Genomic DNA, 27369 nt, shown 5'->3' with positions numbered 1-27369 from the left:
GCGGCGCGTGCGAGCCCCTGCCCCGGGCCGGCGGCCGTGAGGGGAACGAGCTGAGGGGAGACGGCGGCGAAGCGGCAGCCTCGCATGACTTGGCGTGGTTTGGGCTCATTTTCAAGCGATGGAGAGTCCCAACGTGAGTCTTTGCCGTCTTTTGCGAGACCCCCCTCTCACCCGGCTCTGCTGGCCCGCCCTCGGCAACCGCGGCCCGAGCGCGGCGCTCCCCTTCACAACACCGGCCCTGCGGCTGGCCGTGGCAGCGCTCCCTCGGTAACCGCGCGCCGCCGACCTGGCAGGGTCTCTGCTCCTCCCCGGCCGCGCTCCTAACGCGAGTGCCTCGCGCGAACGCTGCAGCTACGCGTGCTGCGGGTCTGAAGGGGAGTCATCCTAAACTGCCTTTCCTCACACGCTTCTTTTTACTCTGACACGGGTGCAGCCCAAATCTTCCTAAAGCACGCGCAGGGAATCATTCAGGCGGCTGCCCCGGCACACACGGACGCTCCCCACAGACAAGCGCCGCGGCGGGTGCGATCGGGTTTTATAGCTCCCCAGGCACTCGCTCACAGCTCTACCTGCCCCTCGGCCGCTCGCCGCTGCGCGCCGCCCAGAACGCCCATCCAGGCGTCCCGCGGACACGCCCCTCGCCAAGTCTATTGGCCGTCTCGGCGCCCCCAGGGGGTCACCGGAACGCTGAGTGGCCCGGCGCCCCGTCCGTCAACGCCTCCTGTCAAAACACGCCCGGCTCCTGTCACAACAGAGCGGTGCCGCGGCGGCACTTCCTGCGCGCGCGCCGCCCGCACGGCGCTCCCCGCGGCCGCGCCCGCCCCGCACTCCGCCGGGCGCACGGCCCCGCCGCCCCGCTTCTCCCGCCCCGCCACTTTGCGCTGTCCCCGCGGCGCGGAGCGGCGTCACCCTCTCCGTTCCTCTGGCACCGCGAGGGCTGCCGAGTCCCGCGCGGGCACACTCAGCTGCGGGGAATGGGGATGGCTCCTCCCGGGAAAGTTGGCGCTGCCGCCGCCGTGCCGTGAGGGGAGCGGCGCGGGACGCCGTCCGTGCCTGTGTCCTCCCGTCCTCTCAGCGGCCCCGGAGAAGTTGACACTGGTTGGCGGGGCGATGGCAGAGGCTGCCGGCAGCAAGGAGAAGCCGGCGGCGGGCCGTGCCCCTCCTGACGCCGCTCACCGTGCCGAGGAGGATCCCGAGACGGCTTCGCTGGACGCCCCGGCGGCGGCCGCAGGCAGGAGGCGGGAGCGCCGCAGCGGCGTCTCGGCCGTCGGTACCGCCGAGCGCTTCCCCGGCGGCAGCCTGGGACCGGCCGCAGCGCCCGACCCCGACGCCTGCCTGCTGGAGGCGGCCAAGGCCACCCCGCGGAGGAGCAGCATCATCAAGGTAAGGAAAGGAAGTTTCCGCGGGTCCCGTCGCCGCTGGGTTGCCCAGGCTGAAGCCGCTGGCCGCGGCGCAGCTGGGGCCGGCAGGGAAGGGTCCAGGATGGGCGGGGGGCACAGGTGCGGTGGGAGCCCGCCGGGGAGGGGCTGCGCGCACCCTCCGCGCAGGTGAAGCAGCTGCCCCGCCTGCACCGAACAAGTGCGACCGGGCTGCGGTGCTGCCTTCCCAGAGGGAGGGCGCGTCCCCGGACCGAGCGGCTGCCGAAGGAGGGTGTCCTCGGGGTCCCGGCTGGTCCTGGAGCAGCGGTCTGTGGTGGGGTGCTGCTCCTGCCCGCCGCTGAGAGGTGTCGGGGTCCCGCCCGCACTCGTGCGTGCCCCGTGAATTTCGCAGCGGGACAGCTTCCCACGGAGTTGTAAAGTTTTTGTGTAGCAGCTCCTATCTGTTCTTATTTAATATTTATGAAGCACCTGGAGGCAGAATAAATAGCTTCTACAGCGATGGTTTTCTATGCTCTTGACTAGCAAAGTATGCAGTGTCACAAATTAACAGAAGGCGTGTTTGGAGACTGAATGTAGTACAGATTGCTATGGAGCAGCACCGTGTGTTTAACACCCTTTATGTGAAATTAACAGGTTGCGCGTGATCTTAAAAGCCTCTGTCTTTGTTATAATCTGGTAAGAAAAATGGCCTTATGATTATGTTTATCTGGGTTTTTTTTTCCTAAACTATGTGGTTTTGAATTAAATGGTATCTTCTTGCAAGTCCGTAGGCTTAATCGCTGGTTTCTGGGGAGACGATGAATGAAATCTTTTGGGCAAACTTAATTTAGCATATGGTCGCACAAGATCCTCTTGTAGTGATTTGTACTTGGAAGGTTTCAGGAGAAAAGTGGAAAATGAGACTTCACTTCTGTAAATGTGTGAAGGCACTGGGCAGCGCTCTTCAAGGCAAGAAGCAAAGAACACATGCTTAGCTCTTAGAGCTTAGCATATCCATTCAAAGGAGGAATGGATAAACAAAACATTTGCTTATTGTATTTTAAAGCTTTAACATTCAGAGGTGACCGAGGTGGTTAAGTGCAAAAGAGCCTTGAGGATACTTTGAAAGTTCCACCTTGAAATATTAACTCATTAAGTCGAACAAAGCATTGAAGTGTGGTTTTTGCCTTCTAAAGGCATCCACTGAATGTGATGGGAATGCTTCCAATCTGAAGTTACATAAATGCATAAATGTTTTACTAAATCAGGACCAAAGTTCTGCAAGTGTTCTGTGTATGGAAGTGGTATTTTCTCTTGGAATTGTGTGAAGGTTTCAAAAATTGAAAAGACATAATCTTTGATTTAGATTAAAGAACATATCATTGTTTTTACAGACTATGCCAGTTCTATGTGATAGATATATGTTTTAATGTCACAAATGGTAGATAAGTTTTAATGACTGGGTAGCATTTTCACTACAGGTTGATATTTAGCAATACTACTGAGAGTGATAATGATGTCTTCCAACTGGAGGAAATTTCTTAAGATACATCCTGGGATTGTGTTTGTCAGTAGAGAGGTTTCTGATAAAGATAAGAAAGTATTAATGTTGCTATATAAGGAAGTGGTAAGGCCTCTTCTGAAATACTGTGTAAACTTAGTTTCCTGTGCTTAGAAATGGTACATTCAAACTGGAACAGGTGCAAAGAAGAGTAAGTAGGATGGGCTGATACGGTCAATGGATTGAATACTTTGAGGGAAAATTTGATTTCTAGGACAGCATTGCCTTTAGAACAAAAGATGCCTATGCATAGATCCAGTCTAGAAACTAGAAATTTATTCCAATCACTGTAAAGGTCTGAAATGGTCTTCTGATAGAAATGGAATGAAAAATACCATAATTCACCTTACATTTAGTTGTTAGGCTGATTAATTAAATTAGATAACATGGTTGTGGCTGATAGCAGGTATCTGAACTTGAGAATTTGCAGGCTGTGCATCTCTAAGGCATACTGTTGGGACCCCATGCAGAGCATTACGTTTATTTTCCCATAAGGTTGTATCAGTGGTGTGTAAAAGTGTTTTGAATCACAGTTTTCCTTTGGCATTATACTAGTAAATGGGAAATACTTTTTAACTTGGGATAGGAATGAAATAATTTATTTGTCTGCATCTTTCAGGAATTTCTGATGTCCTAGGAAATGTTCATCAGGTGTTGAATGCAAATTTTAGATGGAATTAAGATTAAAAAAAATTTATTTTACCTTTTCTGTTTTTTCCTGACTTTAATGTACAGGAGTTCTGTTTAAGCATTGTACATTTTGCAGGGGAATTAATTTTACTATGTTTTATTATATTTATTTTACTCTAAGAAGTCTATATGTTTGTATAAATCTATAGTCAGAATAGTATTCCACTGCTTTCTTTAAGCTGATCTTATCAGCTGAAAAATGGGATTTAAGAAAGCAAAGGAAGCTGTACAGTAAGGACAAGCTCTTATTCTGCAGGAGTTAAACACTCTTGCCCTGTTTTCCCATTTATCTCCCAATTATTTAAAGGTGTACTTTTTGCCTTATTGAGACCACTCATGCTTAAAGTTAAAATTCTGTAGATTTAAATGATGAAAGTATACTTCTAATAGCACTTTTTCTTCCCTGGCTATCTTTTAGAACTCTACAAGTTTCAAGGTTAGCATCCGAGAGTGCAATTCCAGTGGAAGCCAGGCTTGCTTACATTGGAGTGTTTTGGCATCCACAGTATAACTGTGAAGTATAAAGGACTGAACAGGGACTCACTTTAAAAACTCTTCCTGCAGCAAATTATATTTGGCATATACTGCAAGCAGAATATGAACCCTTCTAGATAATCTTCAGTGCATTCATGTGCTCTATATTTGGCCACAGAAACAAAAGAACTCATTTATATAAAAAGAACAAAACGTAGCTGGAATATTTTTATTCCTATTTTGCTTTGCTCATGTTCACAGCTTTGTAGATTGAGGTAAACTTGAAAGAGCATTAATGAGAAATAGTTGTAGCCACTCATGTGCTTTAGAAAATTTCCCTAATACATGTGCATTACTTCTTGTTTTTGGGGGGTTTGTTTTGTTTGTTTTTTAATGAAAGGAAGAGGTAAATGGACTTACTACAGAACTGGAGCAAGAAAGGGGTTTTGCCATAAGGAGCCTGAAGTCAGCAGGGTATAATGGTTGGGGGACAAAATTAGGGAAAGGGCAAGACAGCATAGAACTTGACCTGTTTTCAAAGAAGCCTAAAGATGGACTATACATTAGCTAAATTATTTGCCAAGTGTTTCCATTTTTTTTCTTTGTGAATAATCTAGGGCTAATTGTTTGCAAATAACATGTTAATTACAACCACTTTTAGGTCAGGAGAACAGAAGACAGTGCTTGAAGAACTGGATTTCTTCTTTCTCTGCATGTAATGCTTTGCAAGCTTTCCTGTGTGGGGTTCTAAACAGAGTTGACTGATGCTGTTTTCCTTCTGGCGTGTTCCTTCTGACATTGCCACGCACAAGCATTTTTATAAACGGGTAGGAAGGCTGTGTAATTTGTTATGTAATACCTACTGAAATGTTTTGTAACTTTTAACCAAAATATTTCTCTGTCATTTCTTATCAGGCTTCTCTCTCTGCTTTGTTTGCATGCAATACAAACTTTTGGGACCATGTGGGGTTTTTTCTTCCTGGATCTTTGTGTCAAGATACTATAGCAGATAACACAGCTCTGTGTTATGTTACTAACAGTAGACTATGCCAATGAAGTGAACTTGAAGTAGGAACTGCAGAGTCAGACTTTAACTTCAGTCACAATAGAGCTATGGAACCTTTCACTGAAGTTCCTCCAAAGACTATTTGCTTCTGTTTCATGCATAGATATTTTTTCTTTAAAAGTCAGTTGGGTTGTCCTTGCCTGTTGCATGCTACTAGTCTAAGAACTGTAAGGATTAGGGTTTTGCAATTGAATTCATTAGTGGAAGTGTTTCAAGATAGCCAGCTGTCTTGTTTCAAGAAGTTGTATTTATCCTAGTGACATTGTTAGCTTTTAAAAAACAACAAACCTACAATGAAAAAGAATGAGGCTTAGTTTCTTTCAGCTTGCATTCTGAAGTGTGGTGACAGAATTTAAGTGTTTTAAATACATGATACATCTGTCTATGCAACATGACTATTTAAGACTTTTTTTCAGAAGACACTGGAGTTTTTCAGGACTGTAATGATTCTCCAGTAACTCTTACTTAGCTTTTTGCTGCGTAAGCTCACATTTAGATACTTGCTTCTTAACAATCTAAAACTATGACTATGTAAGATTAATTAAAGCTGATTAATTACTTGTAGCCCAATGGTGATTTTACCACAACTGCATTCTTCAGCATATTCATAAGTACCCTAGAAAAAGATGAAAATATTTAGGTAGAGAAAACATTAAAGAATACAGTAGAGCCTAAAAAGGTATAGAGAAGGGCCAGAATGACATGCCTAGCCATGGAAAGACTGCCACAAAATGAGAAATTCATGAGATTGGTCTGGAAAAAGGTAACTGGTGGGTGATATTTTAATATATGTAAATTCCCATTGTGGAGAGAAACAGGGAACTGATATTCACTCTCTTTCACAGAATGTTAAGTAGGGGAAACCCAGTGATAGTTATATAGCAGCAGGTTTAAAATAAAGTATTTTCTGACACAGCATGTGATTAAATCATGCACTTAACAGCCACAGAAAGCTGTGGCAGTCAGAAATGTAAATGGGTTCAAGCAGGTTCAAAATGGCAAATTGATAGCAAAGAGCTTCACAATGCACCAAAAGCATTTGGCTTACAAAGTCCCTAAACTACAAGCAGTTGAACACTGGGAAGCTACAGCAGAGGATTGATTGCTTTGTACTTTCCTGCTTCTTACGTGTCTCCCCATGCATGTACTCTTGTAGCTGGGATACCAGCCTAGATTGACTTTTATCTAACCTGGTATCTATTTGTTAAGAAAAACTCAAATACACTGTTAAGAGACACAGAAGACTGTTTTCCATTATTGCTAGTATAAAAATTTCTTAGAAATGAAAATAATCTTCTTTGTTAATTAGTTATTTAGAATTAATTATTTCTTTTTGCTGGCTTTACAGGAGAGAAGCATTTTGGAGATATTTTTTTGATTGCTTCAGCATAGCTGTTTGTAGTCTTTATAATATTTTCATAACACTGCACCTGTATTCCCTACACCACTGTTTTTTCATAAGCATCTACTTAAACAGGTCTACAACCAGTACAGGTTCTGTTCAAACCTGTCTTTTGTCAAATGAATTATATCCAGTAGTTAGTATCACTGAAGATGGATAGTTTTTCTATGGAACTATTGCATTCTATGATTTATAACCAAGATACTTTCTCATGGAGGGCAGTAGGCATTTCATACTGGGATTTAACCCCCACATCTTCCCTGGAGAAAAAAAAAAGCAACATTGGTAAATCAAGTATGGCTGTACCTCACATGATAACATTGTAGTGAGAAAGATTTAGGTCTTGTGGAATTTTTTTGTGTCAAGCTATCAATAATACCTGTAGCAACACAGACCACAATCCACCAAAGGCTTAAATGTATAAAATGGGATTGAGGTGTAGGATTTAGGCATATGGGTCCCATGAAGCTGTCCTGAAGGCCTACCTAGCTGCTTATGCCGTTCAGGGATCTAAGTTTTGCCAGAAAAGTTTCTTACAGAGGTTTTTCTCTTGTGCACACCTGGAGTCAGGAGTCACTCACACTTGCTGCTGAGCATTTTAATATGCACCTCATGACCAAGTCAATCTATGAATAATAGGTGACAAGGACAATATCCTTTCTGTAGGATATCAGCAAGTCCAGCAACCTGCAATCACAAGTTCTGGCAGGCCTTTTCAGGAAGTCGTTTGCTGGGTTTTCTGGGTAAGAGGTTGGAGCTGTTACAGTCAGGAATAAGAGATGAAGTTGGTGATACTGGTTGATTTGTTTTTAAAGTATGTTATGTGCACAAAGGCTATTGTGCAGAAGTAAATAAATAGCAATTAAAAATAATGTTTTGTTAGAGTAATGGCACTGGTGGGTAGAGCAGCGGCAGAGGAATCCTTTCTACTGTTTTCCAAATATGTTAAGCAGCCATTAATAGAACTCAGATTTCGTATCTGTGCAGAGATGCAAATCCTGTTTCTTTTGATAATATTTTATTCATTTTGTAGTTCCACTGAAATCAACTCCATCTCTAACAAAAATGTTTTGAGCTGGTTTGTTTTTTTTTCCTGTCCTTCACCACAGTAGATGTGAAAATGCAGGCAGTTACTGTAGAACCAGTAATGCATCCTCTGTGGTGAAACATTTAGCTGATCATGCAACCTAATCAGTATCACCAGAATTTTTTTCTTTCCAGGATGCACCTGGTAGGTAATTTTTAGTAATACCTTGGTGATTTTTCTAAGAAATGGGAAATGCTGATTAATATAACTTTTTATTATGCATGTATTTTAGCTTATTTTTTTCTTTCAGCCAATATGACTTGGAGGTTTTGACATGCATGACAGTTTAGGAGCTACTCAGGCTGGATTAAAAAGTTAAGTTCTGCAAAAGGCTAAATGCCTTTACCAAATACTAACAAGTTCTGAAGACTGATATCTTTGTATGTATTAGTATAGAAGCACATTTACAGTCAAAGCCTTGTTCTTAAACCTTTCTGTATCATAAACATGTTTGGTTTTGAAGCCTACTTATGTAGAATACTGTTTTCTGGGGGAATCTTTTTATGCCAGAAATTTGCAGTTTTAGTGATTATTGAGCCCCTTCCTGAAACATATTTAAATTACTGAGATTATTGTAATGACTTTAGTTGTGGTTCATTGTTCATTGTTAACACATGTATTAAGTTGAAAGTCTCTGACCATTAAGACTGTGTACAGGCCCTAATTTAATTAAGTGGAATCAAACTGAGATAAAATATTCCTATTCCAGAGCCACTTAAATAAAAAAATTAGTCTTGGGATTATTTTGGGCAGCATGTGTCAGGTAATGTTATTGTGACATGCCTATTTAAAGGTGCATGAAAGTCTAAAAGGTAACTAACACCAAAGTATTACTAATTTGCTACTGTACTGAGAGGATTTTAAAAAAATATTCTAGCTCTAAATGTTTCCCATGAAGATTTGATTCTCCTCCTGAGTTATATGCTCAAGGGAGTACTAACACTCACACTGTGTCTAGCAAAAACATTCTATAGCAAAACAGCTATAGAAAACATTTGTTATATTCATACTGATTATCCCCCAGAGGTTCTTCATCCTGCTAGATCTCATCCCTTCTGGCTGACCTATGTCATACTGCTTTGGTACTTCAAGGAGCACATCTTTGCTGACCAGAACCTTGTTCAGATTCATACAAAGTGGAAATTAGTTTATGTACTGCAAAGTTGTCATGTATTGATTTCCATGAGTGTAAATGATTACAGAGGAAGCAGGGTGGTGGGTAATTAGGACTCCAAAATCATTCTTCACTGGAAGGTTTTGTTAACTTGGATACAACTTCTGAATGGGCAATAATAATCTCTGTTTGATGGCTATTAGCTATGATGCTGGCTACTTAATTACATACTTTTTAAATAAGTCTAGAATCAGAGAAAGTATTTATTTATAAAGTGTTTATTATTTTATGGACCCAAAGTCTGTCAAGCTATGTTGAGCAGTGATCCTCCCAGTGTAATTTGGATCTAATTACCTGTATTATATTATAGGTAGGCATAGCATGTTTTTAATTCATTAGACAGTTTTGATGAATTGCTAATCTGTTTTGATTGTAAGCTACTAAAAAGTTTTTATCTTATTTAGCTCTTTCAGATAGCTTTGGGGGAAAACAGCAAAAAAGGAGTTGTTGCTTAAATAAAATGCAGGGTGCATTTGTGGTTTGAGAGGCCTGCTGCTTATGCAAACATGGCTATATCCATCTTGCTTTTGTGTATGTTGATGTACCTTTCTCTGTGTTATGTGTTGACGCACCTCCTAGAAAGTGTATCAACTTAAAAAAACCCAAACAAATCAAAACCAAGGAAAACCAAAAGAACAACCAACCAACAAAAAATTCTGCGAGGAGTATTGATGAAAAAGATCCCTTGAATGTAAGAAATTTTGTAACATTGGATCCTGCTGGAAAGTCAATACATTTTGAGGAGTATGTGCGCTGTAGTGACCGCATGAGAATGTTAGCTACACCATGTTTGCAAGAAAAAGGTAGGAAGTAAATAGCAATAGGAAGTAAAACTCTTTAATCAGGAATCAGATGCTAGCACTCAAATAACTGGGGAAGCCGTGGTGCAGAGCAGAGTGGGAGCATGCCTAGAAGCTCAAGTGAAATTCATAAAATTGGATTATATGTAATCCGAACACTACTGGGAGGGGAGGCTGTCACAGGGAGCAGACAAGGCTGAAATAAAACTGGGGAGCCTGGCTGAGAGCTTGGGCAGTGGAGTCAGGAGTTAGCCAAGAGTGCACTAGCAGGGTAGGGACAAGGTGAAGGGCAGCAAGCAGAACTCAGCAAGAGCTTGGAGCACAGCCACTGAGATCCCATTTGCAGACCCAGTGCTGAGCTCCCCTGCAGGGAAGAAAAATAATAGTTTGTTGCCTGAGCTGAATTGCTCTGGTACAGTGGTCTCTTGGGCATGTACAGAGCTAGTGGTATTGTAAGTATTTAAGGGAAGGGGTGGCTGAATGATGTAAAGTTTTGGGGTAGAGTGAGGGGCCTGCGAGAGGGTGCGAGGTAGCTGCCAGAAGGCCAGAGGGTTGTTTGGTTTTAGGTTTGGTGGCTTGGGGTTTTTTTTGTTTTGTTTTGTTTTTTTTTTTCCCACAAGCACTTACGGCAGCTCTGGTGGAGGGAACAAGAGGAGGATGAGCGAAGGCTGCTTTGGTCCTGCTCTTGCTAGCTCAGTGGTTGAATCTAATTCCTTGTATCCCTTTCCCGCTGAGTGAAGCTTGGCACCCGTTCTGGGGCAATTCCAAAGCCATTTGGGCATCTCCTATTAAGCTTTACACACCCCCATAGTGTTTAGGCAAGTCTTATCATTGTAACTTAATATTGCAGTGGTGTTTTAATTTCATTTTTGTTGTGAGGATAACTTTTTGAGAAGGATATTCTTGGTGGTTTCTGTTAGTTTTAGCCTACTGTTGCTATTTGTATAGAAGAATAAAAAGCATCATGTTTTACTTAACATTAGATTTTCTCTTAAGACACTTGCAAAGTATAGACAACTCTCATTGTAAATGTAGATGAGTTCTGGGTTCTTGCATTAAATTTTTTTATAATCTGTACTTTTGTTTGGAAGAGCCATGCAATTTGATTTTCTTTGTTCTTTTAATTTAATTTTATAACAATTTTCATAAATATCTGATTAGAAGTTGCATTTTGCTCAGCTGAAGTGACTACTGATCTTTTCAAGCCAGAGTATCAGGCGAGAGCACTGTGAGTGAATTACTGTAAGATCTCTTTTCTTTTTCCAAATGAGATTATTTAGGAGCTTATTAAATTAATAAATGTAATAGTTTAATAAAAGAATTATATTCCATTGGAGTATGACACACCTCCAGGCTACCTGATATAAATACTGTAATAAAAAAATTCTGTGAGCACTGGCTAAAAACTAGACATTGGAATTCATTAAACATATGAAAAAAGACTTTCTGCAAACACTTTGTGTTCTGTGGTAGATAGAGCCCTGTCCTGAAGACTGCCTGGAAGCTGCACAGCCTTCCACAGGAAGGCTGTGCATGAGGTCTGCTGGGGCAGGCCTTGCTCCACAGGTAACACCCGAGTCTTGATGCTGGGGTAAATAAAGATTTGTTCTGGGAAATGTATGTGGATGCATCCTGAAGGAAGTCCTGTCTTGTAGCGTTATGTAAAATTGGTTGTACTTGCGTAAGATTTGAAAATGCAAGTCATAGTATATAGAGCTTGTGAATTTCTTTCACAGGGTGTTATGATTCACAGTGGCAGTTGCTCCCTAAAGCAATGCAGATTTTGAGTATAAACATAGTTTCTGCAGTCTCTGAAATCAGCAGCAATTTCCCCACTGCCGTCAATGGAGGAAGGATTGGGCTGCACACAAATACACAATCACTAAATCCAGGTATTTTACTTTGAGATTTTCTTTTTCAGGCTCTTAAAGACTTAAAATGTTATTAATTTTGCTGATCCTATTTTGAGCTGGATGATGTTTGTTTGGCAAAACTATATTGCTTTAAACCTGAACAAATTACTGCTGAAGAATGAATTTTAGGGGTTTGTTTCCAGATAACAGTTGCTCTTATTAAAAACACAAAAAAGAGTAAGTTGCTATTAGACCTGAGAAAAAAAGATAGAGGTGACTTTATAAACAAGTGCACTTGCTGTGAGTTATTTGCTTGGCAGTGCTGCTGTGGGGTCTGTGTGCAGAAAGCGTATTAACATTTCTGTTCATATTCAATACTTTTTTTGCTACATCTCTGTGGATGAGGGGGAGGCACCTTCATATATAGTGGTGAGATGCATGAGTCTGATGGACAGAAATAGTGCTTAGAAGGAATTAATTTCAATGGACTGATCCAAATCTCATTGAGATCAAATTGGAGCCTATTCACAGACTTCAGAACATTCTATTGGTACCCTTGGTCGCCAAGGAAGAGCATTCCCTGCAGCAATACCTCCTGATTTTGAAGACTTGCTTTTTTTTAACAATTATATATTACTTAAATTATGTTATATTCTTGTCCTGAGCACAGATTACGTAGACCAGTCCAAGGACTGTGTCCTTCTGCAGAAGCAGCTGGGTTGCAGCAGTAGAGGGGGAGGATAAGTAAATTTTTTGGCTTGGGAGAGTGAAATGTGACTGTGTTAAGCCGCATGCTTTGCCTAGGCTCAGTAGTCTTGCTGGGAGGGTATGGGTGTGGGGAGCAGGTAAAGCTTAAGTGATAGGAAAAAAGGTTAATTTAATGAAATAAAGTTAATATCCTCATTTGCTTTGATCAATGTAAAGACTGTATCTTTTGCTGTAACAATGTCCTATGTGCTATGAAAAGCTGACATACAAACACTTGTGATGAAAGCTTGTGGCTGTTGGAGAGTCATTAAGAGGACTTTCCCTTTGCTCAAAGAGCTTGCCTTTCTGATGGCTAATGCCCAGACTCACATTTAGATGTGAGCCCATGCTGGATGGACAATCCCATTTACCAAGAAGAGATGAGACTGAAAGAGGAATGGAGAGCGCATTAAGCGGGGTGACTGTAGAGTGCGGAGAAGTGAGGTGCTGGGAGGCTGCCCCTGGTTGGTGCCTATGATGTCTGGAGAAGAGAGCAATTTTCTTGCTTTTCAAAGAATCAGGACTTAAATTCTGTGAAGTAAAACCGCCGAAGCTTAAGAGTACACTCAGATGCTACAGCAGTACCTTGCCTTCCAAATAGGAGAGGGCCATACATTTTTGTTAAGAAAATTGGCATATAGCTGGTGTCTAGCTTCCACATACCCCTTTTCTGCAAAGAGGGAACTGCCTATTTGTTTCAGATCAGCTTTTAACTTCCACAAAGATATTCAGCTCTCAGCTTGAATAAACTGAGCTATATCCTACTGCAAGTGCATTTGGCATTGCTTTTAGAAATTTGAGGATTTGAAAGGAACAGTGTGGGCACAGTGTTCCATTCACTGGGTGAGGAGAGGAAAGATCATCTTTCTAACATAAAAAGGTTACAGCATTTTCTGTCTTGTTTGAACAGTTGTGAGGCAAAAGACATGACCCTGCTGAGATGCACCATTTATGTGGTGTGGATGCAATGTAATCCAGAACTCTCTTAATTTCATTTGAAATGCCATTTGTTTACCTATCTGTACACCTACTCAGGGATCGCAGAATGTCTCTAACTTGTGTTGTGGTGTATTGCAGCCAGGAGCACATATTGCACAGTTCTCCAAATATAATTCAAGGAAAACACTGAAGCGTTTACATGTTTAGATATCTGTATGGTCTAAAGAACATAATTCCACTTGCTCAGTTTATTATCTTCCCATCCATCTACCTATGTATGACATATACTTTGCATGATAATAGAAATTCACACTGCGTTATCTTGACTTTTTAGGCTATATTTTGCATTATTACACAATTTTAGCAGTGGGAAATTGTAATGTTGTTTCCTTTAATGAACACAAGAGCTAAACTTGGTAATTATTGCAAAATACAACTTCTTTTCAAAAGGAAAAAAAGACAATTTTAATTCAGCATTGCAGCAGAAATATGTATAAGAAGGCAAAGTATGGTTTACACTGCCAAATAACTTGCCTATATTGCAAGTACTTTTTTAGTTATCTCCTACTCTTTTTGGTGTACTGTAAATATGAGTTACAATGGTTTATTCAAAAGGATTTTTAAAAAAGAAATTGTGTATGGAAAAGTCTCAGTTTTAAACTGACAGTCATCAGAAGTTAGCTGAATCTAAAGCTGGTACTAGGTTGTCTATGTAGTGATTTGCATTAGTTCTTAATTAAAATAAGTTTCTGTGTGGACAAAGGCCAAGGGCCCTTTTCCTGGAAGATGGAGATGAAAAAAAAAAAAAAAAAGTCAGACCAACCAGAGAATGCAGAAGAGCAAATGTCACATCCATAGAGTGGTGGGTTTGCCTGAGAACTGGTGTGCTTACCTTCAGTCTCAGGTGGCACTTTGCACAAAAAGCTGTGGTTTGCGTTGCTCTCTGAGGAAGGAGAGGTGCAGACTATCTTGTGCTGATGTGGCAAACTGCAATGCAGAGCACTCCCTTGTACCAACAGAATTGCTTGCATAGAGGTGTTGCAGGCCTGAGACTTTCTTTAATGTTATTTAGGCCTGTTGCATCAAAGTAGGATTTAATCCATACTGTATTTAGGTAGAAAAGACTATTCAGGAGCCTGTGGCAAAAGTCTTGGTATCAGAAGTGAACGTTATCTTCACAAGTGCTGAATGTTGGTAGCTGTAAATGAATGGCATCTTTCAGGATAGGACCAATGAATGCCCCCTATGGAAAAATACTAAGGTACTTGCAGTCTGGACAATGGAAATTTTTCTTTAATTTTCATGACTGTGTATATAAAATGTCGGCTATACTGTTGAATTAATAAAATAGTACATGAATCTGGGTTTTTTGGCAGACTGGGGGTTTTTTAGTGTTTGGTTGTCATGCCTATCTGTATTTTTAGTGGCTGTTGATAGTGCATTTTTCTTTTCAGGAACTTTGTGCATTTCCAGTTACAGGTTGATATCTGAATCCATGGGCAGTGTTTGGGTGTAAGACTGCATTACCCTTTTGGATCTATTATGCTCCAATAAAGTAATTAATGGGTGAATGCAAATATGGAAGTAAATGATATGAAAGAGAATAATATTGTAGAAAAGATGTAAACATGCTGCATGTTTGTATAACTTGGTATCAGCAGTTACTTCTCAGGGGTCTTGGCTACTCATTAATCTGTACACCAGATTTTGCTCTGTTGCAAAACTTGAAGATTTCCTCCCTCTTCCATGTTTTTGAAACTACTGTGGGTTTTGCTTGTTTGTTTGTTCTAGTGTTTTGCCACTGCATGTACAATGCATGTTTTGGCTGATGTGTAAAAGATTTTACTACATTGAGAAAATATTTGTGGTACATGCTCAGCTGTATTGGTACTCAGCTGTATTGGTAGTGGCAGTTCCACTGCAACTACAATTTAAAATCCCTTCTAGAAAAGGCTGGAGAAGCTAATTTAAGGAGCATTTAAACTGCAGACATTAGGGAAGTATTAAGCATCCTTCTGGAAGGACCTGAGATGGCTGGACACATTGCAGAGCTGTTAAATGAGCTTCTAATGATGTCAGATGAGCACTAACAATGAAAGAATGCCAAGCTTTTCTCTCTTTCTATGATTTAGTGATCAATAGCATTAAAATAATCCAGGCAATGCACTAGGGAGAACTGTGGCTTTTCTCAAGTGGCTGCTAACTTTTAGGATAAGCTTCATGGTGTTTCCAGTGATAATAATGATTAATGCTTCCTTTGCTGTTGACTGGTCTAGGTTTTTTTTCCCTTCATAGTTTGTATACTACATGCATGAGAAGTTTACCACTGTCTCTCCCAGCAGGTCACTTCCAGCCATGCCTAGCTGCTTAATTAATTGACTTGTTAAGATGACGGATTTGTATTTGGTTTTACAGATCTGTCTGAGTGTCTTTGTCCCTGAGGGACGCTACTGTACTTTGTTCTGGGAGGTGTGAAAAGCAAGAATGGAAGTTGAACTGCCAAGTAACTGCAACTAGAGGCATTCAAAGAGTTGGAGGAGAACAGACTAGGAAATAATCCCCTTCTCCTGATCCCTTTAAAGTATGTTGTGTATTTTGCAATAGTGTGTTTGTAGGGGAAGGACTGTTTGGCCAGAAAGAAAGCAGAGCTTGTAGAGAGTTAACTGCAGGGACCTTTCCCATGTAATCCTATATAAATATTCTGCTGGAGAAGATGCTGCTTGTATTAATTACGGTAGTATATACTTGGAACCAAAACACAGGGACACACAGGATGATACTGGAGTATCTATTAATATAGACTACAAAGGTTGTGATGGACCTACAGAATCCTTCCCTTGGACTGGGGCACAGGGAAAGGGGAAATGTGTCATGAATCCAGTTCAAATTTTTGAATAATGTTTCTCCTGTAATTTTTTTCTGTAAGCAAGGGTAACTTGTGTGTGAAAACTTAATCCTGTTTAGCAATACCTTGTCCATTCTTTGAAGCCAATGTCTGGTGTTAAAAGTCAGGAACAGAGGAGGCTGGCATCATTGAATGTGTCTGCCAGCTCTGGGGAATAGTTGGATGTGTAAAGCAGGGGAGCAGTGGAGAAAGCTTGCCGTGTGACTTAATGAGGCCTTGACTAAGTATTTCTAACCTTTGCCGGAGTCTGCCAGCTATTTTTAAATAGCTGCTTTACCTCATTTTATGGCCAAATACTTCTGCTCTTTCCTATTTTTTCAATCTTATCTTGCCACTTAAAAATAGAACTTTTTATTTTATTGCAAAGCAAATGGTCATCAGTTAATGGTAAAGATCATTAATTACGTTGTCAAGTTAAAAAACATGCATCTGCAACCTTTTGTCCACATCGTAATGTGTTTTGCCCTGTATGTTGGAATTAAATCCATGCTGCTTTGAAACTATTGAGAATGTGCTCACTGTTCCAAATGACTGGTCAAGGCCTAGTGATGTTGATCAACCAGTGAATTTTGACTCAGACATACAGTTTTTTTGATATTATTTTTCCCACTCACTATCCACCATAACCTTGTCACTGTCAACTCAGAATCTGGCCATTGATTTTTGATCTGTGGCCTTGCCTACACTGGGAAATTATTGGGAAATGGAAGACAAATTGACTAAAGATATAAAAACAACACACAAAAGTCTAGATTAAATCCCATTTATTACTGTCAGAAAAAATAGTGCTTTTAGTTTACCGCTATTGCGATTCCCTGCTAGTGCAGGTTCAACTCTTAGTAGCGTGTGTTTTGACTTCTTGCCTTTTGCCAGTAAATCTTATTTCTGTGCTGTCCCATTAGTTCAATGCTAAGTATTGAACCAGTTCTTTCAGTGCTTTTGGGATTCTGCCTGAGATCACCTTGCACCACCGTTACAATATCAGGGTTTGCCAAAACTTGCAGGAGCGATTCACTGTGGTGCTAACACTGGACCAGTAAGAGTGACAATACTGTGTTGTCAACAGACTTGTTGAATATTAGTGTATGTTGGGTTTTTTTAATAATTCTTTTTAAAACTTTTGTTATATTTGACAAAAGTATGGACCTGTGATTACTCTTTCTGTAGTAGCCTTTACTGGTGTCCTAAGACTTCAGAATATCAAATGATGGTTTCTGCATGACAACTAAGTTTGGATCACGTAGGAGGTACTGTGTTTATTTCTTTTAACCCCATAGTTTACTGTTTAAAGCTATATTATTTTTGTTGCCATAATAACATAGTGGTGAATCTTTAGTTTAAGGGTGTAACGATAATTTCAGACTTGAAAACCCAATGCTTTGCTTTTTTGGGAAGGAATACAAGGTGTTGGACAAAGAAGATAAAATGCTTTGTGTGCATTTAACTTTAAGATTGATGGCAAGAGAGGCAGATATTCTCCAATTTTAACACTTACAAGGATGCTATGCAGCACAATAAAAGTTCAGGTTTTTTTAATAAGCTTCTTCCCAAAAAAAGCAATATGGCTACAACACTGATTAAAAATAGAAGGTTGGAGAAAGAAATGAGAAGGCACAGAAAAGACAGCAAAGAGATTCTTTTATTGAAAGGATTCTTTGCAATGAAGGAACATCACTCTCCAGAAGCATGAGTCTTTTAAATCACTGCATTAGAACAGAAATGAAATAATTTTTTTCTTCTCCATCCAGCTTTGAGGCTGTCAGATTTTTCTCTTGTGTTTGCTAACAGTGAGGGTAAAAAGGATGCAATGTCTCTTGTGCTGGGCTGCTTGGCTGCAGCCCTAGCCAAGATAGCCAGTCTCTGGGCTGGCCACGGCTGTCCAGTCTGTGTGACTGGTGGGGGAAAGCATTGCTCCGTTTGGAATAGTTTTTATTGAAATCAATGTTAACACCTTTGTCATAAATATGACAAAGATTGCCTGTGTGACAAGTCGTTAGTTACTCTTATAGCAACAGTTGGGTTTAAAACTTAGTATATTTATGTCTTGTTATCTTTCTGCAAATGATTCTTCCTTTTTGCATATAAGAATGGAGATTATATATGCATTACTCTCCCAACTAACATGAAAAGCTGAAGAGTCTTGGATGCCGATCCTAGTTAGTATTCAGTATTCACGTTTTGCTGGACTGTGTCCTAAAGCTATTTAGGTTTCTTATTTTTCCAGACTGATGGAATCCCTTCAGCCCTAGAATTTTCCTAGAATTTTCAGTGGAATAATGACACTTTCTCAGCCTCATTGTTCTCCACCGTTTTACTGAAGTCAGTTACTGGAAATACTTTTTATACCTTTTTTTCTTTTTGGCAAGGCTGAAGCAATTTCACCTTGGGATTTGGTTGGCTCTGCTGGAATCTGTATGTTCTTGGCGGGTTGGATACCTTCCCTTTTGGACTTTCCCTCCCCTCCTCAAGCTGCTATATACAGTGTGGCAGTGTGACAATCCAGGCAGGTCATAAATAACTCTTGACAGAGGCCTTGCTAGAAACTTAATTTCTTGGCTTTTTGGGAATCCTTCATTCAGAGAACCAATTCTCTTCCTGTCCTATGGTTTTAATTCTATTTCTCAAGTCTTTACTACTCAGTTTGTTGCTTTTACAGGAAGCCCACTCCCCTTTTACTTTTTTTTTTTTAAAGGATTATGATGCCAATGTAAAATTCCTCTCTGTGAGGAAGAGGCCTTCTGCACATATGCTGAAAACCACCCAAGGAAAGGATGGAACTGAGGGGAAAAGACATTTCATAGACATACTCTTGATTGGTTCCTGAAATCAAGACCTCCTGCTGCAGTGTAGGAAAACAGAGCTGCCCATCATTTCATTCTTTCCTGTTCCACCCTGTAGAGTTGTATCAAAGATGATTTTTGCTGTCTTCCCACATTCCCTTTGAAATTTGCCAGCATTGTTAATACTCCATTATTTTGGAGAGAAGCCTCCAAATTGTGTTATATTTTATGGGTCCTATAAATTACAATTTCTGACTATAAAGAAAAATACTAGGCTGAAAACATTTTCAGATTTAAATTATCCATACTGAAATGAATGAGGAGAATAACTGAAAGATACAAGTAGTATTATGCTAGTCAGTTTCATAGAAAACAATGGCAAGAGTTGCACTGATTGAACAATGTAATGAGTTATTTGAATAATGTGTTTGACAAGTGATAAAAAAAATCTCAACCTGCATTTTTTAGGAGGGGAAGTAAACTTTCCTAAGAGGTTTACTTTGGATAGAAATTGAAAAGGATTTCAGAATGATCACTTCTGCAGCCAAGCAAAAATATCATTCCTTAGAGGCTACTGTTACAAAGTCAGAAAGTTGTTATTCTACTTAAAATTGTGTAGTTCTGTTTTATTTTTCAAATATATCTTGTTTTATAAGGTTACAGCCATGGGAACGGAAATCTGCTGTCTATGAAATAGCAATTCCTGCTGCTTTTGCAAAATACTTTGACATGTGTTTCTATAGAAAAGATGGATTACTTTCTCAAAACTCTTGAGATTTTCAGAGTGGTGAAACATCCTTTTCCCACAAGAGAGACTATCAAGAGAAACGTGCTTGGTGTTGGGCACCAAACAGCCGTTATTCTGGATATTGCATATTATGTGTTGGATATAAATTTATATATTGCCAGAATTTACAGATTCTGAATTGGTAACCTGTTTTATTCTTCAAAGATTCTTTTATCTATAAGAGGGTCTAGTCTACTGGAAAACATTTATTTTAGTGGGTTGTCATGTCTAAATAAGATCTCATTGAAAAATAATCTCATTAAAAGATGTAATTACAAGGTACATGAAAAGCGTTGGGAGGACTCTGAATTAGTGTAGTCTAGGTTTCAATGGGGTCTGAGTGTTGAAGTGACACTTTCATAGCATGAACTGCTTGATGAAAGAAAAAACCGTAAATTGTATTCTTTCTTGGTTCTAAGTTTTCTTCAGACCTATTAATGCTGTGGTCCTACGAGCCTGTCATTTTCCTGCTATATATTAGCAAGACCCTTAATAAAGGCTGGTTAAGCATGCACATAACTAATTGCAGGATTGTGGTTGAACATTGCTGTGAGCCAGATTCTGCCTGGGCCTCCTGGAGAGAAAAGGATTCAGTACTGTGTTTTCCCTTGTATCACCGCTTCCCACAGCATATACGGGAGAAGTACACAGTCTGGCTACTCTGCCTGAAGCTGCTGAGACATACAAAAGGGGGAGTGAAGTTTTACACACAATATATTGCTCCTATTTTATTGTTTCATCTCTGGAATTGTTTGGAGCAGAGCTTGACAGAAGTCTTGAGCAGGGCCTGTAGAACCAAGTGCTGAAACATTTTTATGGTAACAACCTAATTCTGTATTCATCACCTTGCTTTGCAGGTTAATTTCAGGTATAGATGGTGTTCAGTAACAAGTCACCCTCTGTAGGTACATAGTAGGACAGCATGCAGACACGTTTAAGCCCACGTGCATTTGCAATGTGTTCTTTTTTTGTTACACAAATCAAAACCCAGGGCTGGAGGCTATAGTTGAGCATAAATAGTAGTGAGAACTGAAAATTCTGCAATTGAGTTTGGTTTAATTTCTTCCTGATGCTCATTCTCATGAGTGTTTTTGCATGTAAAAGCTCTCATTTCTTTTTTTTAAAAGGTGAAGAAATATCAGCTAAAAGAATCCCCTCCCCAAAACACCACCCAAGTCTATTCCAGTAATGACATACCACTAGTAAAAATAAAAGTAGATTTCTCAGTTCTTTTTTCCTTTGAAGAAGCAAATGGTGCAGGTATGAGCTTAGAGTGTATAAAAAAAAGTGTTAACTGCTACTTTAATTTGAGTGACAGAGCTGTAACTGTGGCACTTCTTAAGAAGATGAGTTATAACTAACTTCCTATTACTAATTTTTGCCACCAGCACATTATTTAAGGCCAAGAAATTCTCAAGTCCTATCTGCAATTTCTAGTTACCAATTGATTTTTTTAATTTCACTTTTTTCTTTAAGTGGTCGTTAGAACAATTCAGGTAATTAAGGGGATGTATTTTCCAGAGGCTTTAATTTTGAGCACTGTGTTCTTTTCATTTCTAATTACCATATGTGGTTTGCGTGAGGAAAAGCTGTGCAAGATGCATATTGCATAATATTCTAAGCAGGATTTTCTTACCAAGGTCCCGTTACTAACACTGTTTGTGACCGTCCTTTTGAACTTGCTGCCGATGCTGACAGAGAGGCAGACGCTGCGGAGTTCGTAACCTCTGGCAGAGTCCCTGCGGGTCTGCACTTAGGTGGGGAGGCTGTCAAGGGAGCTGTTTGTCGGTGCTCTCCCTCCTGCGGTGGGACAGTTGGCCCTGCTCAGCGTGAGGGGATGTGGCTGGGAGTTGAGGGTATTTGAGGAGCGACTTCAGGCTCTCGGGGTAGGGACTTGCAGTTGTAAGCAAAGGAGGACGTGGAGGCTGAGGGTGTTTCTGTGGAGCTGTGGGGATATGGGGCAAGGCATATAGGATACTCAGTTGTGTTCATTCCTCAAAGCTTTTTGTTCTGCACAGTGACTTAAGTGACTTTCACCTCTAATTTTCAGAGGATGTTTATTCAAAAGTGTTGTTTCTTGTCTTTCTCACGCTCATTTATTTTGCAGTGGCTTATAATGACCATCCCAATTGCCTTGATTTTCTTCTCACTACAGAGTTATGTTTGGCCTCACCACAGAGTTTATGTACTGAAGTGTCCTTTTGCTCACTGTCCCTCCAGATGCTTTGTTTTATGATAGCAATTTTCTGATGATCCAAGCCTTCTAATAGTTGAAACTGTAAATATATTTACTGCATCTTTGTTAAGCAACATAGTACTGCAGAACATTTTACTGCAGTCTTCCAATTCCAAATAAAAGAAGCTAACATGCTTTCCCTTTTTCCCTGGGAGCTACAGAATTTTGTATGTCAAATGTACTTCCTACTGTAAAGCAGTATTGTAAAGCAATGCACTGCTTTCCTGACTAGCATAACTATTAATTTAACAGTGTGTGATGGTTTAGAACAAACACCCTCCCTTAGGTTAGTTTATTGGTAACTCCTTTCCTGTCCAATAGAAACCACTGGGTCAAATTAAGTTTAGATGCAATTAATAGTTCTCCTCCAGTTACAATTTGGTAAGATGTATTTTAGCTTATTATTTCATATTAAAACATATTAAAAATCCAATTAACTGAAAACAAAATGTTTTATTTCTCAGTTTATCTCGTAAATATCAATGGAAACTGCTTACTTTTCTTTAGCTCTGTTTTGGGTTCATGTGGCAAGGTTTTGGTTTCTGTTTTTAGAGGGATTGCAGAAGCCAGCTTTTCTTGTGCTGGGTGGGACCTTCCTCTAAATACTGTCTCAGTGATTCTTCCAAGGTCTAGAGAGGTCTCAGAACTTATGGATGAATTATTATTTCCTCTTCCTGTCTTCATTTTGTCAATTTTGTTGTGAAAGTAGGAAGGAGAGATAACTGCAGGCTTGGTTACAAATAAGATGCTTCAGGCTTTTCATGGATGTTGTTTGTATTAAAATACTCATATTTAGTGAAACCTTGGTTTTGGGCTCTTAATCCAAGAAAGATGTTTAAATGATTAGTTGGACCTTATGAGAGTGCTTTAACAAAATGTTTATGCATTTTGATCGAGATGAATTAGAGATTGGGTTTAAAGCATGAGTTTTTCTGGCATCAGTGAAGGATAACTGCTACTGTGCTGAAGCAACCTCAGGATAACTAGCTGCAGAAGAAACTGCTGGATCCACTTATTGTAATATGCTTCTGATTGACTTTTAGTCTCCTCATCACTCTCTCAATAATGCTAATGGTTTTAAAAACATATAAAACAAAATAGTATAAGGTAGCGAAGACCTCACGGCATTGACAAATGATCGTAGGCCCTACTGTAGTAGCAGTGTCTAGCCTTGGAAAGAAAGCTAAGCCTGGGGCATTAAATTGTGTTGCTATTATATAAGTTTCTATAAAAGTCAATTTAAAGGATAGATTTGGACTAGGTAAACCTTTTTTGGGAGGCAACTATGTTATAAAAAGAAGGTGATACAATTCTCCCAAATGATACTTCTCTGCTGAAAAATGTTGGTACCAGATAGATCCAGAATTTGTCACAGCTGTGCATCAGGGATATGTGAAGAAGAAAACATTGTCATTGAGACACAGAGGTGTTAGTTTGTAAATACGAAAATAGCTCATAAATATTTTTATTCCTACTTAAGCAATTAATGTAATGTAAACAGAAGCTTAGTGTGTTGTACTACGAAGTGATACAATACGGGCTAGACTACTTTGAGAAATGAGAGGCTTATCTCTTGGATTGTTCGTTCTAATCACAGCAATGGACTTTTAAAGCACCACTTTTGTATGCGTGGCTCCGTTCTTTGCTCTCAGTGTCAGCCAGACAACCTCCCACTGAATTTGTGCTGTAAATAACTACAAAAGTAGACAGAGTCAGATACTGCCTTCCTTTATCCACTGCAAACTTGTGGATGGGGCTTCATGGATATTAATGGAGGCAGTTTTTAAAATAAGAATGAGACAGGGCATTGAAACAGCCAACATGCCAACATGGACACTTAATGTCATCTTTAGGTTGCTTACATCTCAGCTGTCTTTGGACAGTTTTACTGATCAATTCTATGACACTGTGGCTCTAGTGTTATGATAGTTCATGTTAAAAGGAGAGCCTTCCCTGTGCCCTGGTGAATGTTTGAAAAAGAAGGTATGTCTTTGATGCAGAGTCTGCACACTCAACGTTGTTTGAATACAGATCTTACCCTTCTGTGCTGCATCTTTTGTTAACATGTGCAAAGGTCCTGTTTTAGATATGTCACCTTTGTAAAATCTTGTGTCGCTTCCTGGTGCTAGAAGCTAGTAAATTCAGCTCTGTACACCATCAGCAACAAACACTCTATGGATTCAGTAAAGCTGGTTTGTTGCTGACCCATAGTGGTCCCTGTGATCTAAAGCCTTTGTATATATAAGCAAGAAGTAAAAGGATACACACGCACACCCCGTTGTGTACAGCTCCTTTCAGAAAGGAGAAGTAGCAGAGATGGGAAAACAACTCTTCTATTTGTCATAGTGGGAATGATAATTTTATAAAGTGAAGCGTAAACATTTATATTGTAATCCCAATGTGTTGTTATGGTTGGACTCAATGATCTTAAAGGTCTTTTCCAACCTAAATGATTCTATAATGCTATTTAGGCTTATCTTTGTGAAACTCATTTTCAGAGTTGGCAATTTTCTGATTGGTCAAGAAAGTGACTGTATGTCGACAAATAAATACAGAAAATGCCATGTAAAGGATAAAAATGTACATGCTTTCATGCAACTTTATAATCTTGATCTTGCATTTGGCAAAAAGCCTGTTTTTCTAGAGGTAAAAAGTACATTATATGCTCCAGTCAAAACTGATTTGATTTGAGTGAGTTAATGCTCTCAGGATAAAAAAACCACACCACTTTGTGTGAATCTAGCTACATATACCACACATTCAGCAGTGAAGCTGTTCTGTATATGAGATGACTATTTGAGATGTGCAATAAGTAAAGAAAGGGTGTGAGATTGATCTGCCTTATGCAAACATTCATTTAAAACCCAATGTATTTAGACCTAAAACCAAGCAGCTGCATTTGTTTAGCCCTTTTCTGATATCAACACAAACAAGTGATTTAACAGAAAATAGAAATGTTGTATGATCTAAAAGTGTCTTTGCCATCGCTTGTGTCAGGACTTTGCTTGGAGCTTCTGCATTGTGAGCCCACGTGTAGCAGATAATCTGTTTATGATTCTTCGCACATCCAAAGTCAAATGGCTCAGTATGAGACTAAATGAATGAGTGTGAAGAGTACAGACTTGATCAGCACTACAGAAATTATTGGCACTCTGGATACACGGACTGCATAAGTACCTGTGGCCCAGCTTCCAAGGTGTGCTTGAGCGTCTTGCTCTTCCACTGAGCTAAAAGACAGGCAAAAGATGTTCAGTGTCATTTGGGGTGGCACCTCTTTAAGGATAACATACCCTTTTACACTTTTAATGAGGGTTTGCAACAGGCAAGAGACATAAGAAAATTACGTTTTTCTTTACAAATAAAAACAAATGGCATGATTGCTTCAGTCTTAGCTGTTTTCCACTGAGTGTTGGTGGTCTTAAGTCTGGAATACACTTGGTAAGGAAATTAGGCTTATGAAAAGCTACTTTGCTCTTTTCTTAAAAAAAATTCTTTATCTTTTCACTGCACACACTGGAGCCTGAAGACAGCTTTTAAGCTCACAACTTAGTATTGCATTTGAAAAATTCAGAGTCAGTCATGATAAAGGAGTGTGATTTTTGTGGCTCTGTGGGCAATAACTTGATTTTGTGAAGAAGTGGCGTAGCTTTTAGGAATAAGTGGCAGGTTAGAATTTGAACTAAAGCAAAATCTATTTGAGGACTGAACTATTTGGCTCATCTCTGTACCAATTGCCATTATACGTCTTTGTCCAATTTTCATACAAACAGGATAGAAAGGGTGAAGTACTGCAAGAGGAGCAGTTTTGTAGCTTTTCAGAAAATGCGGTACTAGGCAGATGGCAATGTTTTCTCAAAGTAGAATCTTTCAGTCTCAAATCAGGGGGTTCATCACATACAGAAGTTGTATCAGCTGAAGCATGCACCCAGGTACAGGACCTGCAACATTGCTGAGGTCACAGACTAGCATAGATGTTGACACCTGAACAGTAAACCACCATAGTAGATGCACTGCTGATAAGGTTGTTGCAAATACTTAGAGAAAATAATTTTCATCAACTTTAATGATTAAAGTATAGTAATGGGATAATTGTTGACTAGAGCTTAGCAGCAACTGCTAGCAAACAGATTTGTAGATTTCTCTGTTTGTGGGCATTATAAAAATAAACTGGTTTGTATGCAAGACTCATGGTTCAGTAGATACCATGTAGTGCTAGCAGGGAAGACCTGCTAGAAACTGCCAGTAGTTCTCAGGAGACCTCAAGGTTTTATGTATGTTGCAAAACTAAGGAGGGGTGCCCATAAAACTCTTAATTATGCAACACACAGTTAATCCTAATAGTTCTGTTCCTCAGGCTGTGTTCCAGCCTTATCAGCGAGGAAGCAAATCATCCTTGTCTCTTGATGGGCAGGGAGGAGAACATGCTGTGTCGTACCCCAGTGAGGAAAATGGTGCCTTTACTTTCTGTTACCTTCCAGCTCAGTCTGTAATGCTCAGAAAGCGAAAAGTCAGTAGAGCTGAAGACTGCTCAAAAAGAGCTGCATCTGCATTTGAGAAAAATCTCAGGCTTTACTCATGCAGTTTCTGTGTCCCCATCCTGTCCGTCCCCGTCCCCCCCCCCGCACCCTGCTCTTCTTGCTGGACTTCCCAGCTCAGGAGGTGAGCCTGCAGCTCTCCTAATGCAGGCGGATGTTCTGTGTGCACGGTTTCTGCCACAGTACATACTTGATCTGGAGTAAGACCTGAAGGAGTGACCATAGGATTGATAATAAGTAATAATTACAGGCTTTGCCCGCCTGCTCCATGCACATTTTCAAATAATTAACTTCTGCAGCGGTATTTGGATGGGTGCAAAGAGAGACTATATGGTTTTTAATAACATAAATGCAAGGAGTTTAACAGTTTTTGCAATTATAACAGCTTTAAGTCTGCAATCCATTATTTAATATTTATTTACCATTTTAATCACATTTCCAGAGCAAAGTGACAATTAAAATTAGAGCTGACACAGTAAATCCTGGTCTGTGACAAGCTTGCAAAATTCCACTCTCCCACTCAGCCATAGTGAGTAATGGTTTTTGATGGGTGTGTAATATATCATTGGGGATTTTTTCCCCCCCTTTGCTATCACTGTAGGGGTGTGTTCTGAGCTTGGAACTATTAGGATTAACTAATAGTTAATCTAAGTTTCCCTACCTTTTACTAAATGTTGCTTTACCATTAGTTACAATTCATACTTATAAGAACCTGCTTTTTTATGGCATTAACTACAGGAGTCATGGCCCTTTTGTTTAGCGTTACTAATTTCCTATTGGCAATGCTTTTTTTCCTTTGTCTGGTTTTAGAGATGCTTTTTACTATCGTGAGCATAGCGACCAGTTCAAAGTTAGAGCCTCTGGGGGTGCTTTGCTCTCCTGGGACGGTAAGTACAGGTGGGCCACAGCCGTGGACAATCTGCTCAGTGCTTCATCCTGAAGTATTATGAAACTGTATTATGAAACTAATCTACT

General features: G+C 40.1%; 1 protein-coding gene across 1 annotated transcript in view; it reads left to right on the top strand.

Moving 5' to 3' along the window:
* The first annotated feature begins 772 nt into the window (after nucleotides 1-772).
* The window catches only part of PLCL1 (phospholipase C like 1 (inactive)), a 207430-nt gene continuing 180833 nt past the window's right edge, over nucleotides 773-27369 (top strand). The window contains exon 1 of the mRNA XM_054830787.1: nucleotides 773-1383. Coding sequence (XP_054686762.1) covers nucleotides 1111-1383 — 273 coding nt within the window. The 5' untranslated portion in view covers nucleotides 773-1110. The remainder of the gene's footprint in view (nucleotides 1384-27369) is intronic.

Source organism: Grus americana, chromosome 6 (genome assembly GCF_028858705.1).
Source record: "Grus americana isolate bGruAme1 chromosome 6, bGruAme1.mat, whole genome shotgun sequence".
In the NCBI taxonomy this organism is placed as follows: domain Eukaryota; kingdom Metazoa; phylum Chordata; class Aves; order Gruiformes; family Gruidae; genus Grus; species Grus americana.
The sequence above is the reverse complement of the archived record's forward strand: the minus strand, read 5'-3'. Positions and strand labels throughout refer to the sequence as shown.